The 20,664-nt window shown below is 34.3% G+C and overlaps 1 protein-coding gene across 4 annotated transcripts in view; it reads right to left on the bottom strand.

Moving 5' to 3' along the window:
- Krt95d (phosphofurin acidic cluster sorting protein KrT95D) overlaps positions 1–20,664 on the bottom strand; it is a 105,495-nt gene that overhangs the window by 16,872 nt on the left and 67,959 nt on the right. For 2 of the 4 annotated variants that reach the window (XM_076309196.1, XM_076309200.1), the window contains exons 2-6: positions 11,848–12,151; positions 6,730–7,017; positions 5,544–5,646; positions 5,310–5,465; positions 1,379–1,483 (exon numbers count right to left, since the gene is read on the bottom strand). In XM_076309196.1, the coding sequence (XP_076165311.1) occupies positions 1,379–1,483; positions 5,310–5,465; positions 5,544–5,646; positions 6,730–7,017; positions 11,848–12,151 (956 nt within the window). The remainder of the gene's footprint in view (positions 1–1,378; positions 1,484–5,309; positions 5,466–5,543; positions 5,647–6,729; positions 7,018–11,847; positions 12,152–20,664) is intronic. The other 2 variants (XM_076309197.1, XM_076309199.1) reach the window with 2 other exon arrangements.

Genomic DNA, 20,664 nt, shown 5'->3' with positions numbered 1-20,664 from the left:
AAGTGGATCGTCTAGTGGCTTTCGACTTTTCTTTAGGCTTTCATGGTACACGTAACAAAAGAAGGAGCAGCTCGGTTAGGTATTCTTTCGGACAGTGCTTGAAATGGTTTCGTACAATTGTTCCTGCAGATTTTCAGCTACGACGTTGTATACTATATGTGTATCGGTCACGACTATTGTTATATTTGTCTGTGGCTATTGTAACAGGGGACACGTCGTTCTATAGCGCGATTCAAAAGCAATGGTACACAATTTACTGCGACTCGGAACTACCGAGAATCGTACGTATAGTTTCCAATGGCGATTTTCAAGGAACATTGCAAGCTCGAATTGACAAAAATATTCGTCGTTTATTTTTCCTAAGAGTTGAAACTAGTCTCCGAAGTATTATCCCACTGCTTTTACTTCCAAAACTATTGAGAGACGTAAAGAAGTTTTCTAGACAATTTCCGATAGAAAATAGTGTAGTGATTGATGAAAATCATTTTTTCCCCCTTTTCTTTTTTAAATGTCGGTATTTTTATAAAATTGGAAACGTAATTTATTTTTATCCCGAATTTACAACCGGTTGTAATTGTTTTTATTCGATATATTGGCAATTATTAACGAAGTTCCATGTTCTAAGACAGTCCTGGTAAAAATTTTGTTCCTGTGATACGACCACGTTAAATTAAGAAATAATATTTAAAAAAATTAATTTTAACGTTCGAAGCTTTTGAATTACGACGAAGTGAAGTTTAATTTAACCTTAAGATACACAAGATCGGTATAGAATATTTATATAATTGTTTAATTTCCTTTTTATTTCCTTTCTCGTATTCTATCTCGTGTATCGATACTCTCATTCGTACACGAAATGTCTTCAAATGTTAACAATCTTTGTTCTACCATATTTGTCTTGCATCCTAAGATTAATCATCAATCGATAACCTTGAACGCATATTACCTCGCACAAAATAAATTACCATCGTGTGCTATATAATACCTATAACTTACATGTCCGGTAAATCTATTCGTTTTCCATTTTTGAGATTTAAAAATCTAAAGAAAAAGAACTTGGTGTCTTCGTTGAAACAGTGGAACTTCCAAGCACTACCTTAAAGATACCTTAACCAGCTCAATGTGTATACATATTTTAGCCTCTAATTCTTGCCCCGACTTCTGTTGCAATCTTTTCGTTCTCAACTAAGCAATGACAGTCTCGTTAACGGGGAATCGATTAAAAGAAAGGGTATAAGGATAATTAATCGGTACATCATGCTAGATTCACTCAGCCATGCTCGCTTGGTGAGAAGCAGAGGTCCACAAAGTCCAGCTAATTTATCCTTAAATCCTGTTTACGATCACGAGTGTTTTCGTTCTTTTTTTTTTCTCATACCTGGAGTGGTGTGTCCAACACGGTGTTTCTCTTTAGGTGGCTGACCTGCGCTCTGTTGACCTACGGCTGTCGCAGGAGTGCTTCCGGTCTCCTCGTTGGTTACTACTACCGAATCGTAACATGCAACAATGCAAAGCCAACCCACCAGACTTTCACTTAGTTAAAAAGATCTGAGCGCGTATGGGCAACGAAACGTGTTTATGTTTCCTATTTTACTTAGCAGGCTAATATCGTCTCCCTGTACTTGCACGGTGAACATTGTACCAATCGTATTGGATATCGACGGAAGTGGGGGAAGTTTGAATGCGAGTATTTAAATTAAAATGCAAGTAACTACTTTTGGGATGAAACATTTAGAAACGGGGATCGTTCTGAAAGTTTGGAGTGTGTTTCACTGGTAATGGTGTCCACGGTATTATCATTTCTATCAAACGAGATACGTGTCTTGGAATTTGAAGGGGTAAATGGTAAATGAATTTACGATTATTAGTCGTCCATTTTGGTAATCGTCCATGAATATCGTAGGGAAAGACACGATCTTGATAATAATTGAGCAATTTTGAAAAGTTTAGAGATTGGATAGGGGTTGGAAAAGTTTCGGGCGTTGTAGATCTTTTTTACACAATTTTATTTCACGTTTCAAACGTTTCAGACTGATCCTCGTGACGATACAATGATTGTAATAAGGGGGAGAAGGGCAACATATTTCATCGATAATTACGTTTTAACAATTGATCGTCCAAGGATGTAAAAATCTTGATACGTCCTCAATGAAATTACTGGCCAACGAAACGACAGATATGAGTGCGATAACGTGGGTAAAACATAGCATAAGCCAGGGTACACGAGAACAAACATTACTCGTAACAAACAAACGCGAAATGGTAGGGACATTCGTTAAGGAAACTGTAATTAAATTGTTTCGATTAAACGTTGAATCGATCGACTCTATTTACTTGTGCAGTGCAAACAACCAAGAATTCGCTTATAGTTCCGATAGTTATCCTTAACGTATAGCGTCCAATTGCGTAACTTTCGTTAAATTAAATAAATTCAAATCAAATATACGTATATATTAGGTTGAGTAACAAGTTCGTGGGGATTTGTTCACACGTGCGTCGTATGCCGCTGTTTCGTAGCTGTTCAACGTCTTTCTGATCGCTTGTATATTTTAACGAAGCAAAAACATTTGGTAATTACACAATTCGGAGGATTGAGCTTCGATGATCTTGATCTTGACGTATATTGTCAAGAACACGCTCCTGAGTTATCTTCCAAAAGATTCTAACCGTTGTTCATGGTTCATTAATAGTAACAGACATTGTTCGTTAAAGTGGTAACAAAACTTATTTGAAAAATATGACATTTATTTTCAGTAATATTTCTATTCATTGAACGAATGCAATAGCGAATTATTATTTCATCTTCATCCAGCACAATCTAACGACCATTCAAACCGGAATGCAAGATCATTGAAATCAATTGATGAGTATAGGCAGTATTCAATGGAGAAATAAAAAAATAATTTTTTATCTAAAAAGAGCGATGAGAAAAATTGCTTGAGGTTTATTCAAGAGAGTGTTCTTGACAACGTATGTCAAAGTCAAGGTCATCGAAATTGAATCCCTTAAATTGTATAATTATCCAACATTTATTTTAATATACACATATAATAGCAATAGGCAAAAGTATTTGAACTCAATATGAGTATAATGGTAATAATACGTTTTTAATGCACCAAGATTGCATACAAAATAGAAATAAAGCATATTGAATCCAAATAGAAAGAAAAAAAGAAAGAGGAAATTAATGTTTAGAAGTAAAAATTAGTATACGTTACGTGAAGTACAGTACAAAGGTGACTTGCACATAGACATTGTTATTAACCTAACTTACCTAACCTATTTTGATAGTTTAAAAAATATCTCAGGTAAAGGTGACTCACCCAGACATTATTTATCGATTCAATCTTCTTTAATTGTACGAAAACCAATTTCTACGAGTTGTTAATCATGTTGGCAATATTTCGTGTTGCGTATTATGGATTATTTCCAATTAACGTGGATGAATTATCGTCATTAATCTTCCATCTTGCTCTTGCTCATTTCTCAAACTGAGATCACCATTTGCAAACTTCTTGAATCATTTTGGAATAATGTTCTGTCGCGACCAGTTCAAAAGCCAATTTGTAAAGGTCTGATCGGTACAAGTACTTTTATTAAAACTCTCTCGGCCGTGAGATTTCAATATTCTTGAATGTACAAGATAATAAAAATAAGTTTAAAATAAACCGTGGAGTTAGACCTTTTACAAATTGTTTCGCATCAACAAGCAAGTACCTAAACTATTATTGAAAAACCGATATCCTTGAAATCTCGAAGAAAACGGCCTTGAGGATAAATGTCTTTCTATGGTTTTTTTACTATTTCCAACGATAACTTTCTCCAAAATAGACCTGTGCAATATTTATTTCAAATTAAAGTAAGAAATAACATTTCAGTTGTTTACTCCGCGCTACGTTACTCGAAATAAATATTGATGTAATTGTAATATCGAGTTATTAAATAAGATGTCACGTAACAAGAAAATGGCCTTGAGAATAAATGTTTCTCTATTGTTCTTTATTATTTCCAACGCTAACTCCTGAATAAATTTATGCAAAGTTTATTTCAAAGTAAGAAATAACATTTTAGTCGTTTACTCCGCGAAATAAATATTAATGTAATTGTAATATCGAGTTATTAAATAAGATGTCACGTAACAAGAAAATGGCCTTGAGAATAAATGTTTTCCAATTGTTCTTTATTATTTCCAACGCTAACTCCTGAATGAATTTATGCAAAGTTTATTTCAAAGTAAGAAATAACATTTTAGTCGTTTACTCCGCGAAATAAATATTAATGTAATTGTAATATCGAGTTATTAAATAAGATGTCACGTAACAAGAAAATGGCCTTGAGAATAAATGTTTTCCAATTGTTCTTTATTATTTCCAACGCTAACTCCTGAATGAATTTATGCAAAGTTAATTTCAAAGTAAGAAATAACATTTCAGTCGTTTACTCGAAATAAATATTAATGTACTTGTGATATCGAGTTACTAAATAAGACACAACGTAACACATGATTTCAAAAGTATCTAGGTCCGATTCTCAATAATTTTCCCACCTATTCGTAACCAACGAATATATTCCACACTGTGCGTTATCTACGATATCTATACTTATATTCAGCCTTGGCTGCATCGAATTCGAATCAGAATTGGCTGCTATCGCGTGCAAATTACTCCTCGAACACTTGTGCCTCGCTCGGTTCATAGAAATTGGCTTTCACGATACACGTTAACGATCAACGCTCGAAAACTCGAAACCCCTGAGCGTTTTCGAAGTCGAAGCGAACTTGTTACTCGAACCTAACGAGAAGGTATCAAAAATTGCAACAGCCATATCATGCTGCATCGCCAAGACGTCAACAGTATGGCCGAATCGTGAACGAAAAAGAAAAACGATGAGTACACTTTCTACAAACACCGATGAAACCCACCGGGTCCGGTTAACGTGACCAAACGGTCCGTTCGATTGTAATGGTGAATCAAGTATTCGTGAGTAATAAACCGCGCGCGAATTTGTAGAAAGTGTGATTTAAATTGCAAATGTACTCTTTACTCTCTAGCATAAGCGAGTCATGATACAATAATCTTCGAAGACGTAATATACCTGGGTTCCTTACCGTGTAACTATACAACAGAAGCGACAATTAAACTGATTTTATGTTCGTTACACTTATACATAATTCGGACGATGTTACACCGTATTGACGCGTGACTTGCTGTACGAAGCGTTGCGGTTATTGGTCGTGTATCGTCGATCGATGTTCACGAGTTAGAGATACTACCGATACTTAGTACGTTGCCGCGGTGTCATCGACTTACCGGAATGAGGTGGCGCGAGTAGAGATCGACTAGAGCTGAAAAAAGGTCGCAAGGATGGTTTCGGTGTACTGCTGACGGACATGGTGTCCAATTCCGGGCCGCTGTCCGACAAGTCTTCCAGTTCGTCGAACAGCTCCTCGATCTCCATGTCCCCGCCTTCAACGAATCAAACGTGTTCTGTTAACAATTCTGTGAAGTAAACCAGTCGTCGTTTCGTAGCGACGCACGATTTACCTGAAAGCTTCTGCCCGATCTCCTCTTGATCTTGATCCAGGTCCTCGGAGACCCTGAACCGTCGTTTCAAGAGGGCTATGAACTTTTGTTTGAAGTTTCTTTGCTGCAACATCCAAGACACTTCTGTCAAGGCTAGAAAAACTTAGGGGGTGAGGCTCGTTGTGACCATCGAGTAGACATTTTTTTTCAAAATACGTCGTTTCACCTGTGCAACATTTTACCAAAATATTGTTCGATCGTGGTTTGTTTGACGGTTTTAATTTAGCTAGAGTATCGATAAAAGTAAAGGAAAGTGCAGCAACGGAGAGCCTGTTCGTGTAAACGGGGTAATTTAGATGGAAGCAAATATTTTTGTTCCGAAGTGGCAAATACTATGACAATGACTATTTTTTTTTCATCGACGTTTTCTCAAACGAGACCATGTATTTTTATGTAATTTTTGTCACAATATTTGCTCGCGAGAGATAAATATTTTCCTCTTCGGATGGTTTTTTCTCGTATCGATAAAAGTAACAATGTTTGAACCGTTTAAGTGTTACGCACGAGTACACTCGCTTCTGCAGGCAATTCTCTAAGATTTTTCGTTAAATATATTTCTAAGTATAATTATCAAAAATATTACTAGCTTCTTACATCACCGATTAATTCAGCAGGAAAAAGGCTATATTATATTCATAAGTATAATTATCAAAAAAATTACTAGCTTCTTACATCACCGATTAATTCAACAGGAAAAACGCTAAGTTTTAACTTTAGCTAATGTGTATGCCTACATATGCAGGATGGTCCATACAATTGTTTCAGGTCGTATAAAAATGTAATTTCATAAAAGAAAATGATGCAATCGTTGAAACAATAAATGCACACGCATTTATAAAAGAAACACGATCCAACGAATGTAGCACTCACGATTCGTTTTCTTCTTTGATAACGAAGTTACGGTCTGAAATCGATACGTGGACCACCCTGTATAGGAAAGAGATCTTCGGATCACCGCTGTTACGAGAAACTCGGGTCCGAAATTACATAAATAAAAGCGTAACCAAGCGGAACGGAGCGAAGCACTCCGCTCGATACCAATACGGACGTCTAACTCGATCAACGAGTGGAAACGTCTTCGATGATCGACTCGGGCCACTCGACGGGATGAGAGTTTAACAAAGCGGAGCTGATTCGTTTTACGCACCCTGGCGTTGGCCGGAATCTTCGCTCGGCTCTTCCGCCTGTGCATCTCGAGCGTGGGCTCGCTGTCGCTGCCCTCCGCCTCGCCCTCTGAGCTGAACTCCTCCTCTTCGTCGCTGTATTCGGGGCAGAGCCTCTCGTTCGGATCGTTCATCAGTCTTTTGTCCTGGTCGACCGGTTGCGAGCTCAACGCGACCACGCTCACGCGGGCCAACGCGACCGAATGACCACCGTATTTCTCGGCCTTGTCCGATACCAGCTCTAGCTCCAAGTCCATCTGCTTCTGTAGTACCTGAGAACAGGGGAGATGCAAGTGCCAGTGCTCGTTAACGCTGGAACTACCAAAGGAGTCAATTTGACTCATTTCAAATTTCTTTTTAAAATAATTTCATTATTAGTAGTGTATTTGTCTACAATATTTGTGGACAATTATCAGAATAGACTACTATTGATATTTGTAAACTAATTTGCCCTTCCTCAGTCTAACTTCTTTTTAAAATTATTTTATCTTTCCCCAATCTAACTTCTTTTTAAAATTATTTTAATTATTAAAAGGTGTCTTTGTCTACAATATTCGTGGACAATTATCAAAATAGATAACTAATGATATTTGTAAATTAATTTATCTTTCCCCAAGATAACTTCTTTTTAAAATGATTCAATTATTAATAGTGTCTTTGTCTATAATATTAGTGGACAATTATCAAAATAGACAACTAATGATATTTGTAAATTAATTTATCTTTCCCCAAGATAACTTCTTTTTAAAATGATTCAATTATTAATAGTGTCTTTGTCTACAATATTTGTGGACAATTATCAAAATAGACAACTAATAATATTTGTAAATTAATTTATCTTTCCCCAATCCTCCTAGATTTTTGTAATAGAATTCTGAAAACATAGTCGTGTCAACTAGTAACGATCATTCTTTTTAATTTTGAATATATTTATTTAAAAAAGGGACCTCTGATGTTACATTATTCTTATCGAATGAAGAATCATCTGGTTAATTTAATTTTCGATACGTTAATATTGGGCTTTAACAATAACGGATTTGTAATTTTAACCGATTAAAATAAACGCTGTTTAAGAATGTACAATTTACAAAAGTAGAGATACGTTATTGAGAAAATATACGAGAATGGTAAACACCTCGAATGACCGCAGGCTACCCGTAAAGTAATTAATTAGATTTGGAACTTTGCATCAACAGGTTCGAACGTTGGTAATACGAACGATGGTGTGATATTTGTAATTTCCGAGGTCTAGGTACTTAAAATTGATAACACTGTTGTAAGTATCCTAGAGCATTGTTTGTAATACTATAATATTTGAAAGTGTCTGAGATTTCAGAACGTAAGTCGTATCTTTGTGGAATAATGTCTGAACGTCTTTTGAAGTTCTGCTACAGTTCAGTATATATAACTTGGTTCGATGTATGTATCTACCTATCTATATCTATCTATTTACGTACATATTTAGATATTTACTTACCTACTTACAAGCGGAAGTCACGACCGATACGAGCACTTTTTGAATTAAATCGTTGTGAGATTACAGTCGCCTTGAACGAACCAATGTCACATAAAAACGATTTTTAGAGGTTTGATTTATATTAGCGATTTTTTAATGAAATTTGAAAGTTAAAGTTGTACAATTATTTTCTTTTTCAACCTCATTCCCGACGCAATCCAATAATGTTTTAATTTATTACATTTCTCTTATTGCATCAAATTTATTCGCCATACTCTCTTTAACTGCGAGCACAATTTATATAGATTCAGATAAATTATTGTACCATATATATCTTTATTTTAAAAAACTTTTGTATCATTGCTCATCGAATTACTCGCGAAAGGAAAAAAGAATCTTAAAATGTCGAATGTACATTCATGAATCACAGATACGAATAAAGCCATTAAATTTCGTTTATGTACTGTATAGAATAAATCACAGAATATTAGACATTAACAGCAAACATTTCTATGCAAAATAAGCTTCAAAGATTCATGTTTCTTTAACTTCGTTAAAATTTAAGTAGTTTTCAACCTCCAAGATTGAACGAGGTGTAAATTCTGCATAAGAAAGTTTTATGCCAACAAATTGACGAAGTGCATTTAAAGTGCACGAGAACTTTCATCAGTGAACAGGTGGAAACCGATCTTGTGGTATGATAACGCAAGATAGATAGACTTAGTGAATTGAAATATGAAAGTTTACTACATCTACCCTTATTTCCCTAATCTTGACACATTTTCATTCCTTTAAACATTTGAATCGTGCTTTGCAAAATTATCCCGGAATAAAGAATCTGTGAAAACAGTATTTGATGAGCTATCGAGCTCCAGAATTTCTGATATTTCTCAAAATAAAAAATCTCGAGGAAAATATTTCGATTGAATATTAGAAATTCTAAAAAATGTAGACATTTTAAAAATTTTATATAAACAAGAACCATATTTCTCGAGCGTCGACGTGTTGACAATCATTAGATGAATTTTATTCATACGTGTTGTACATTAACAGAAATAGATTTACGCCAGAAATGAATAAATAAATATTTATGAGTGAAGTAAAAAATACGAAGATACAGAAACATGACAATAACATCGATAAAAACACGAACTACTGCTCTAATGCCATCTGGAGTGTTCTCCTTCCGTTCTTTTAATTCATCACCTGGACAAATAAAAACTGTGATTGATGGTTAATTATCCTTGACGAATTGATGATGAACGTGACACGCTCATCGGGACAGTAGAATCACGTTAAAAGCAACCTCGATGATTGCACAAAAATTTTCTCCGTTGCATTGTATTGACGGGTGAAAGGGATTAGGAACGAATGAAGTTAGAAATGGAAGGAACAGTAACCATAGATTAGTATACTATGTAGGTGGGACTCCCTCTCACTGAATTGGTTACCTCGATCATAGCACGAATCGATGCTTGCAATCATTTTTAGCCCTGTTTTCTTGCAATTATCGAGGTTCTACTGTATCGATAAATCCTTCCATCTCTGACAAAGCATAATGGAATCAAATTCAATCGATCGGTCGAGATTATCTTGATTCTAGCTGAAATACTGGCAAACGATCGATCCAAAGGGACACGGTTTATATCCAGAAACCTCAAATACTATTAATCGTAATACTAATATGATACCAGTGAACATAGCCAAACGTCAACTCCGATAAATTATATTGCTGTGTTATCTGTAATGTAATTTAGAATTCTCACGAGGTTCTGTTTGTTTCGTCGCTAGATTTTACTGACCTGCTTTGATTAATATACTCGTCTTAATGCATCTAAATTTACTTCTCTACCATTCCTTTTTACTTAAAATATACATTGATTATTTAATTTCTAATTCAATTTTGAAAAGTTTCAAGCATTCTCTCGATATAAATTCAGAGACTTGTATTATTTCATTTGAAGTATTATTTCAAGTAACAGGTTATTTTATTTCGCAGTTATTTAATTTTTCAAATACAATTAATCTACCTTTAAATAATTTTGTACATTATAATTCTCTATTCTAAGTAAAGAAATAATGAAATACTATTTAAAAACGATTGACGTATTTTGAAAGTTCTGAGATCTTTAAAGAAATAAAGCTATAAATCTTTCTGCGTCATTAAAATGTTGAAATGATGAATCAAACTAACAAAAATTAGTATAATAAATATACTTCATTGATATTCTGCATCATACGTATTTATAACTTCAATTACACGATGTGGTAATGATTTATATAAATCACGAATATATACAGTGTGCAAAGCGTTCTCGTATAAATTTTGCTAGTATAATCTATAGTTAAAAATAGAATGAAAATGGTATGTGTAATGTCGATTGTATGCTTGGTTAAAAAATTATTAACCCATTATTTGCAAATAACGAATCGACATTTAGACAGGCAAATATATATTTATTATTTATAGAAACGCTAACATTGTTATTTCAAAGCTTATTGGAAATATCCGTTATATCGATGTTTATTTTACCGTTCATTCGAAATAACTGTTATTTTATTGTTTGACTGAAATAAGTGTTTTTTTCAAATAATCAAATACATTTATATTATTTCAAATAGATATTTCAAATACTACCCATTATTTCAAGTAGTTAGTTTTCATTTTTTAGGTCTACACATATAAACCAGAGACAGACGACATTTTATTCGAATAATAAATAATAAAAACTCTGTACAAATATTTATTCGATCGATAATTATTCAGGTAAACTTTCATTCGTCCAATGCAAAATTAATTTGATCGTAACGATTCAAATTATAATTGTTATCGAACAAATAACTCGTCAAAAATTGTTTATCCTTTATTCGAAATTCGTATCCAGATAAGAATTTTTCCCCTTCTCTGTTCTAAACCTAACAAAGTGTCAAGTTGCAAAACTAAGATTTTTGTAATCACCAAAGAGGAAGATTTTCTTATCTCTGTCTATTTCCAGTACCTTGCTCTGATAAATTAACCAGATCGAAGTTACTATTGTCGTCCATTTAACACACCTACATTGAGTTACGTTACCAGCCTCCAACAGTCTTCCTATTTCCCTTTCAGTGACATATTCCGGATATGCATACACAACTATCTATTTTCATAATACACTAATTAGCGACATATTCTATAACGTATCCCAATTGACAATTCAACGTACACCTCAGTCCCAAAAAGTATTCTCGTTTCTAATTAATTCGTCAACGATTCGTAGAAAGAAGAAACGCATTCAAACAATTTCAAACAATTTCAAACAATTTCAAACAATTTCAAACAATTTCAAACGCCCGAAAACGTTTGCAAACCGTTCGCTCTTTGCCCCGAGGATGGAAGTCTTTGAATTCTTACACCGTACACGACCAGAAATTTTACCAAAACCACAACGTCGAGAGAGACGAGTTTTCTCTTTCAATTATCGCCTCTCCCCGCGATCCAGAAAACCGGAATCCGATATGCGTATCTTTGATGGTTTAACGTTAACTCCGACACGGGTACCCTGATATAACGGTTCACCTTTCGGTGCCTTTAACGACCGTTTATCAAAGGGTGAGCTTTCCTTCTTCGAGCTAGGTGCACAATGGTTCGTTCGTTCGATCGACTTACTTGAGCCATGTTGATGACTCCCTCGGCCAGGGTCTTGTATCCGAGCATCGTGCGATTTTTATAACGTTTCTTTCTCTGCAACAGTATCAGGAGCTTGTTGCCGTCTCTCTTGAGGTAATGGGGGTACTGGAGGGCGAACTGAAGCTCCAGCTCAGTATCCAGCATACCACCGGGCGGAATGGCCATTTCGTTCGAGCGCAGAGTCCTCTTCGAGCTCTGCATCTTCACGGCGATGCTGATGGAAGCTAGATCGGAGCCCAAAGGCCGTAGAATCACCAGCCGGGTCAGGGTTAGGGAGCACAGCCTGAAACATACGCGTACCACTGATTTTAGATTCTGTTGACGACGAGTTATGAGAGAATTACGGATCGATAAATTTGTTACGTAAATACGGTGACTCAACGGGACGTAGACAGCTTAATCAAGATGGTATTGGAACGTTTCATTAGGACCATGAGGTGTGGCGTTTTAGTCATTCGTAATATGGTTTCGTGAAATTCGTATGCGTTTTGTTATTGGGAAATTGTTCTCGGAATTTTGGCGGTTGGATATTTGAGTAGATATTTTTGCGAAGAATCTGCGATTCCCTTGTTGGATATTTAAGCAAATTTGTCCGTTACTAGTTGTTATCGATTTGGAGTTCTTTAAAATGCAGAAGAATTGGTAATGTAAATTCAATAGTCGTTAACAAATCGTTATTGATTTAGCGTTCATTAAAATGTATAAGAATTGGCAATGTAAATTTAAAAGTTTTCCGTGTCGACTTGCTATATATATATATGTATGTAAAAGTCTGAAAGAAATTTTTATAAATCTTCTCAGTACTTGGGAAATATTCAAAACGAAAGTCTACATTGAGTTCACACTGTTGATCTTCGGACGTGTAAGGTCCAACATTGTTTACCAAAGTAATAAGTACAAGTACAAAGTAATAACTTTGAACGATAATAACAAAGGTCAATAAGTACCAAGAGACATGATGAACGCGATGTTCAGGGTAGGTTAAATACAAAAGTTTAACGCTGCAATTAGCTGAAATATTTTTTCACGAAACAAAATAGAACCGTTTTACGTAACTTAAATTTTCATAAATACATACCTAATTTTGGGCACGATTTAATCAAAATATTGTAAGTCTCGAACTTCGATTTATTTACGCGAAATATTAAACGTAACAAATTTTTATATTTCGAAAATACACATACTGTTGCTCCCTGAATAAATTTTATTACTTCTGAGAATTTCTAGTATTAAATAATTTGAAACAATTCTGTTACTTTTCCAAAAACAAATTTTTTAAACACAATTTAATATTTTGCTCGCATAGATGGTTTCTTCGTAATCGTAGATGATTTATTTTTCCAGAAACAGGATATTTTATTACATATGATTTTTTACCTTTTTATCGAAGAAAATGAGTATACCTATACCATTTTCTATTTTTTGTTCTGTATTTAACAAAATTCCCCCGAACGGTTGCAATGTTTCTCTTCTGGTGCGATCTTTAATTAAAAATTGAAGGACACTAGAGGTGTTTGCTTTGTATCGAAAACGAATACTGAAAGAGCTAATCGAAGCTGCAAAGGCTGCTTACTTTTTAGAGAGAATCGAGGACGTTCTGCTTCTGAAACGAGGCCAAATTGAAGCTCAAAGCAAAAACCGACGTACAATGGTATCGATCAGGCAGTACATAGACAGTGATAATAATCGTGTCCGTTTAAAGACGTCACTACGATGCCGTGCCGTATGAAATATACATTCATTCGACATATACCGAGTATATAGCACATCCTTGTTTTATCTTCGTCATCGAAAGCGCGTTGGTCATTACTAATCAATTCGTGTGAAAAAGGCAATCTTTCGAACAGGTTCTATTCAGAAAAATACGAGCAAAGAATCGTTGTTGCTTCAACATTAAATACAATAATCATTAAAAAAACAAATCTCGTCTAACAAATTTTACTCTGACTTTTCATCGATAAAATATCCAATAGAAATTGTAAAAATCAATAACGATTTCTGTTAACTGTCAAAATTTGTAACAAAACTTAGAAATAGCTTAGTAGAAAATTGCTGTTAAAATATTCTAAACAAAATACATCTCGCCTAATAAATTCCATTCTGACTTTTCGTCGATAAAATATCCAATAGAAAGTGTAAAAATCAATAACGATTTCTGTTAACTGTCAAAATTTTTAACAAAACTTAGAAATAGCTTAGTAGAAAATTGCTGTTAAAATATTCTAAACAAAATACATCTCGTCTAACAAATTTCACTATGATTTTTCGTCGATAAAATATCCAACAGAAATTGTAAAAATCAATAACGATTTCTGTTAACTGTCAAAATTTTTAACAAAACTTAAAAATAGCTTAGTGGAAAATTGCTGTTAAAATATTCTAAACAAAATACGATAATCAAGCTTATTTAGTCAAACGAGTGCTTCTCTGAATTATTTTTGATTAAACAGAAACATTCTGAAGCGAAATTGTATGCGTGTACAGTTTGGAAAACCATTTTGTAGCGTTTAAACGTATGTCAGATGTACTGCGTGTGTAATCTAATCCTCTTCCCCTGTTCTGAAACATTTTTCACTGTACAATATCCCGTTACAGTTCGATTGGTTTCAACCGATAGTGAAAACAACAAAACCTATAAGCAGTAAGAACGCGTCCATCGAGGAAAACCATTACTACACGCAAGGGAGTAGTTAGTTTTATTTTTGGAAAGCTTTCTCCGTTCAGGGGTGAATACTAAATATAATGCCACAGGGGTGTAAGTACAGGTGATATTTCAGTTTTATTCTACAGAAACGATCTATTGTATAGACACCACTACTCGTACATACTGTACTAAAAGGTGATCGTAAGTCATAGAAGCGTTCTTCCACCTCGTTTACCACATCCCTTATTCCATCCACCAATTGGAATGTAACATTGCAATTACGAAACGAACTGATTGTGCATTATCAGTGCTACTATCTGATTGTGCATCCGAATACGCAGCGATATTAAACAGTACACTACCGGTATTACGTTTTAGTGAAATAGAACTATTTCATTGGTTAAGTAGGGGAAAACGAGGTAATCCTGGTGATAATTATTCTTGAAAGCAGAAAATCCGTTACTTGAGTTTTCTATGACACCTATTAAATTATAACAAAAAAAAAATATTAACTAGTTAATATTTATCGTTTACGTCATTTTAGGGAATCCTTGTTTTAAATTACTAACATGTTTTCTACTAAGCTATTTTTAAGTTTTGTTAACAAATTTGACAGTTGACAGAAATCGTTAGTGATTTTTACACTTTCTATTGGATATTTTATCAACGAAAAATCAGAGTGAAATTTGTTAGACGTGATGTATTTTATTTAGAATATTTTAACAGCAATTTTCTACTAAGCTATTTTTAAGTTTTGTTAAAAATTTTGACTGTTAACAGAAATCGTTAGTGATTTTTACACTTTCTATTGGATATTTTATCGACGAAAAGTCAGAGTAAAATTACTAATGTTAAATTACTGAGTATTTATTCTTGAACATTATCTTGTAACGTTGGTCGATTTTGGAATCGATGAAAATTATTATCAATTTCATTAAATAGAGAAACGTATTTCGAAACTCGCATTTGGTTTTCGATGATATTCAAATTCTATTCGATGTATTATCTCAAATATTTGCATATAACGCACGGGATAATAACAGTCAAATGAAGGCGGTTTTTTTCTTATTTTCTTACTTCGTGTGCAAAGTGTTCGGATTTGCATTTATTGTGTTTGCAAAAAATTCTAATCCGATTCATCCAATGATATCAAGAATATTGTTTCTTCTTCTTTCTTTGTTAGCATAAATACCAAACCAATGTGTTATTTTTGACGTCCATATTTTGAAGGAGAAATTAATAAAAGATTGGCGGAAGTATAAACTTTAAGAAGCATTTCCAAATAAATCGATCACGTTATTGACTATTAAAATTTTACACGCTTATTATAAATAATGTACACTACGTCGTTTTTAAACTTAAACTTAACACAGAAGTCAGGTATCATTTTATTTAGTATCTATAATATTTTCATTAACCATATTAAATGATTCTTTACAGGAAACGAGAACGAATCTATTTCGTCTTATAAATAATTAAATTATAATAATATTTTTGTTACTCATTCTGTAGATAGGAACAGACAACTATAATATTTTTCTTACTCATTCTGTAGATAGGAACAGACAACTATAATATTTTTCTTACTCATTCTGTAGATAGGAACAGACAACTATAATATTTTTCTTACTCATTCTGTAGATAGGAACAGACAACTATAATATTTTTCTTACTCATTCTGTAGATAGGAACAGACAACTATAATATTTTTCTTACTCATTCTGTAGATAGGAACAGACAACTATAATATTTTTGTTATTCATTCTGTAGATAGGAACAGACAACTATAATATTTTTCTTACTCATTCTGTAGATAGGAACAGACAACTATAATATTTTTCTTACTCATTCTGTACGTAGGAACAGGCAACTGCAATCGGGAATTTTTATCGTTTCGATCGTAAGAAATGTCTTGGAACCTCGAAGGGGAATAATGAAACGTGACGGGGGAAAATTAAATAGAAGGGACGAGACATAGAGGAAGAATAAATAGAAACCGAGGGAAAGGAGCGACTGATTTATTGATAAGCAAAGCACTAGGCAGATAAGAAAATGTGAGAGAAAGAAAAGTCGTAATACGCAACAGAAAGGTCACCAGAGCACAATGCTATTGAATGTGACGCATGTGACTCATCAAGCCACGACAATTCCACCATGTTTTTACAGTGTCATTCGAGATATGCTCCGGAAAGCTATTGTGCATTCGTGACCACTTTTTCCATTCCGTATCCATTTTTTATTGTATTTTAAAGTGAGATGAAGGGGCTGGAATACGTCGCTAAGAGAACGACTTGGGTAACGTTGTTCGAGAAATGTTACATTTTTTTTTTTCGCAATATTACGCCCACGTACCGTTGCATTACTATATAAATTGTGAATAAAGAACCTTTTTAAATATAAATGTAACTGAGTTTGAACAATACTTGAGAAATATATGTCGATAGTTTGCAATATAAATTTTTTTAATTATAGAAGAATGGAATTTTCTCCTGAATTGTATTTATTAGGATACGAAAAAGATTCCAACTTGTTTTTTTGAGTTTTTTAGTCCGTTATTTTGCAATACCTTTTATATATTAAAAAACACGCTGTATAAAATATAACAAGTTATAATTATGTTCTTATCGATAATCAAAACTACCATTTTATAGAGTGCCTGTTAGTAAAAAGTAGAAAAATATTTGGTCGTCTGAATTTTGTTACAAACGAACTGCATTCTATTCGAACATTTTTTTTATCAAATACCAACGAACAAAAATCTTTTTCTTGATCTTAGCAATTTAAAATATTCACTCATTCGTTGTGTCTTCAACGTGTAAAGTGTCATAAAGTGATACATGACTTATTTATCTCAAGGTGAGTCTTAAAACATTCAAAGGTGTTTGAAAACTTTGCGAGTGTTAAAAATAAAAATTGTTTGCAACGAACGAATAAAACAGTGGAAAATGACCCTTACGTATCAAATTGTTTAGCGTGTTTCCTTTCTACAGAGGGGTTCTAGCATTTCTGCGAATCATGTCGTATCAGCACGAACTTGCTGAATTCACCCTCTTTTGTCGTACGCTGTTATCCATTATGCAATAATACTTCCTTGTCCGTATCGTCGCTAGTAATTTTGTATCATTAGTCCAAATCGATCGTCGTGTTCCGTTGCAAATTCAAGTTGAATCAACTACTCATACATGTAGTTTCGTGCAGTTTTTCTTCAGCAAGTGTCTCATCGTGTACAATCATTATTTACCAGTATATACTTGTATCTCAATTCTACGTTATTGTCTTTATCGCAATAACGATATAAATATCTTGAATATATTGCTTTCTAAACGACTTAAAGTCTGACTTAGCAATAATTGCATTGACGAAATACTTCAGAGCAGTCTATTGTCTCGTATTTTTATTTTAATAAATTACAATTTTCTACGAGAAAACGTCTATCGAATTCTTTCTGTTAGAAAGTATATACATATATCGTAGTATCTAACGATTATGTCATTATTAGGTTTTGTACAATAATTAGGGCCTAAAGTGTCGATTTCGTTGCTTGAATGCACTTTGACATTCCATATATGTATTATATCTATCATCGTTTTAACGATAAATATCGCTCGCATAATCGTTTTTCATTTGAGAGATTATTTAAGAGTCAGCTAATGTCCGAATAATATTTAAGAATTGATTTTCTTTTTAAATAAGATATAAAATGGAGAACTGACGAAAGAACTTGACGTCAATTTAATTTGATCGTTGAAAATAATAAATAATTATAATAAAATTCAACAGTTTGGGGGTAACTCCTCATCAGAGGTATTTATTATTTTTTATTATATATCAAAAGTAAACCCGGTTAAAGTGATGTACGGATGTTATTCAAGACACCCATTTGTATGAGTCATTAAATTAACATTTCCCTTCTCTCTCAATGGGCGGTTTATCGGTACCGACTTTATTATAATTACATATTTCTAAACGTAATTATTTCTTACGAAAGAATATTTATGAAAACAAGAATACTTGAACAAAAGTATCTCATCGTTTAAAAGGATTAAAAATGATTAAATCGTCAGGAAAATTTCCAATACCTAAGTAAGAACATCCATAGGTATAATCCTCTTAACAAAGATTAAGTTGATTATGAAATTTAAAATTTAAAATTTTCTAAAAGTGATCATTTTGCGCATATATATAATATATATAATCGTATAGTTCCAGGGAGAGATCTGAAAAAGAGCATTTTTTATGTTTTATTTTACATCCCTCTACAACACTTCGGATAAACATTTTGATTGAAAAAAATATTTTCTACTACATTTATTACAAGAAAAAATATTTGTATCTCGTGTACTTGCAAAGTTATTAAGTATTTCCTGTGGCGTGTTATACTTACCACAAAACATTTTAATCTATGTAATATTTATAATATTTGTAATTACGATATATGTAATATTTTAGGAATATATTTTCAAGAGATCAAACTTTACGAAAATATCGTTAAGACAAATCTCTTGAAACGACTTCGAGGATGGAAAATAATAATCAGCTGTTCCTAGGACCGGCGCAACTCTAGTTACGGGATCGAATTAAATCGCATAAACCGACATAGGCGTGTCACGTTATTAATAACCAGTATCTATGATTTACGCGAGATTAAATCGTAATATAAGAAAAGACACCGAGGAAGTAATTCTCTCCACTCCGATAAAAGGGACGAGTATCCAATTACGGAATACACCATGATATACGGTGGCTCCAAAAAGTATTCTTGCACTGTACGATAAAGAAATTCTTCATACCTGTAAAATTGATTTTAATAAAAATTGTGTGCATGTAGAGCTTCAATTTTGTTGTCCACTGTAAATTTCTTTAAGAAGGTGAAATCAAGTCTCGAAGTTTTTAACGTTTCTTTTCTTCTTTAATGCAACTTTCTCGGGAACTTTTTGCAACAGAATAATGGAGCAATAATAGCTGAACGTTTTTCGTCGAAAAAGTTTTGTTCTATTTGGCACTATTACGAAGTTGTATTTGAAAAATTGAAGAGCTTGCAACGACTATCATTTTCTTCATAACTTTGTAACCGTGCGAGATACAACACAAACTTTCCTACAAAAAATGTTCAGTTTTTATCGCTCTATTGTGAAAAAGTCCCCGAGAAAAATTACATTATAAAAATGAAAAAATGTGAAATTTTCGGATCTTGACTTGATCATCCTTTCGAGGAGATTTTTTGCCGGCGAAAAGAATTATATCATACACGGTCCAGTGTGCTTCACATGCGCGCAAACATTCATTAAAATCAGACTTGAAATTCCTTGTAATAGAGTACTATATACGAATACGTTTTTCATCCACCGTGTATCTTTTTCCCGCGAATGTTCCCCAGACGTCCGCCTACCAATTTACGGGACTATGAGTAAGAGTATACGAGGGGGTTGACTTACACGCATCCTGCGGCTGAAACGCTTCCGTGAGGGAATCGATCGCGGAGGATCGATTTCAAGCGCAGCGTAGCGTACATCATCGCGAAGAAATCGGCCGTAAAAGCGCGGTTCGCGGCATCGACCGGCGCGGCGAGAGCGTGTACACGAGCTGTGCGTCGCATGAATCACCGAACGCCGTCGACTGATGAATGAGCTCCACGTCAAGTACCTCGGTGAGGCCTCCTCCCACGCTCCTTGACCCCAACCCCCACCCTTCGTCAGCCGAACTCGTCCGGGCACGCGATTCGCGTACGCATCTTGACCTCGCTGCACCCTTCGGCGATGTCATCGAGGTAATCCAGGGATTAACGACACCGTTTTTTCTTTCAGTCTCTCTCACCTCCCCCCAACGTCCCTTCCTTATTCCCCGCCCCCTTTCTCTCACTCGTATCGGAGCCACGAATCGCGGTCGCATTGTGTCGCGAAAGAAGCAGCAATATTTCTCTCCTTCTGGGCGAAACTCCGTCATTCGACCTGTTTCGTTTTTTTTGTCTTCTTTTTTTTTTTTGGAACAAAAAGGAGAAAAACCACGTCGACGCTTTTTGTTTCGAATTTCGGTCGCGGTACGGTACATTCTACCCTTTCGCTCTCTCTCATTGTTCGAATTTAGCTTCTGTCAACGCGTCAATTAAGGCGGGTGTACCTTTCTGATGTACTGCACGTCATTGTACGATTTCT

This window comes from Ptiloglossa arizonensis, chromosome 4 (genome assembly GCF_051014685.1).
Source record: "Ptiloglossa arizonensis isolate GNS036 chromosome 4, iyPtiAriz1_principal, whole genome shotgun sequence".
Taxonomy (NCBI): domain Eukaryota; kingdom Metazoa; phylum Arthropoda; class Insecta; order Hymenoptera; family Colletidae; genus Ptiloglossa; species Ptiloglossa arizonensis.
This window is presented reverse-complemented; position numbering and strand designations above follow the sequence as displayed.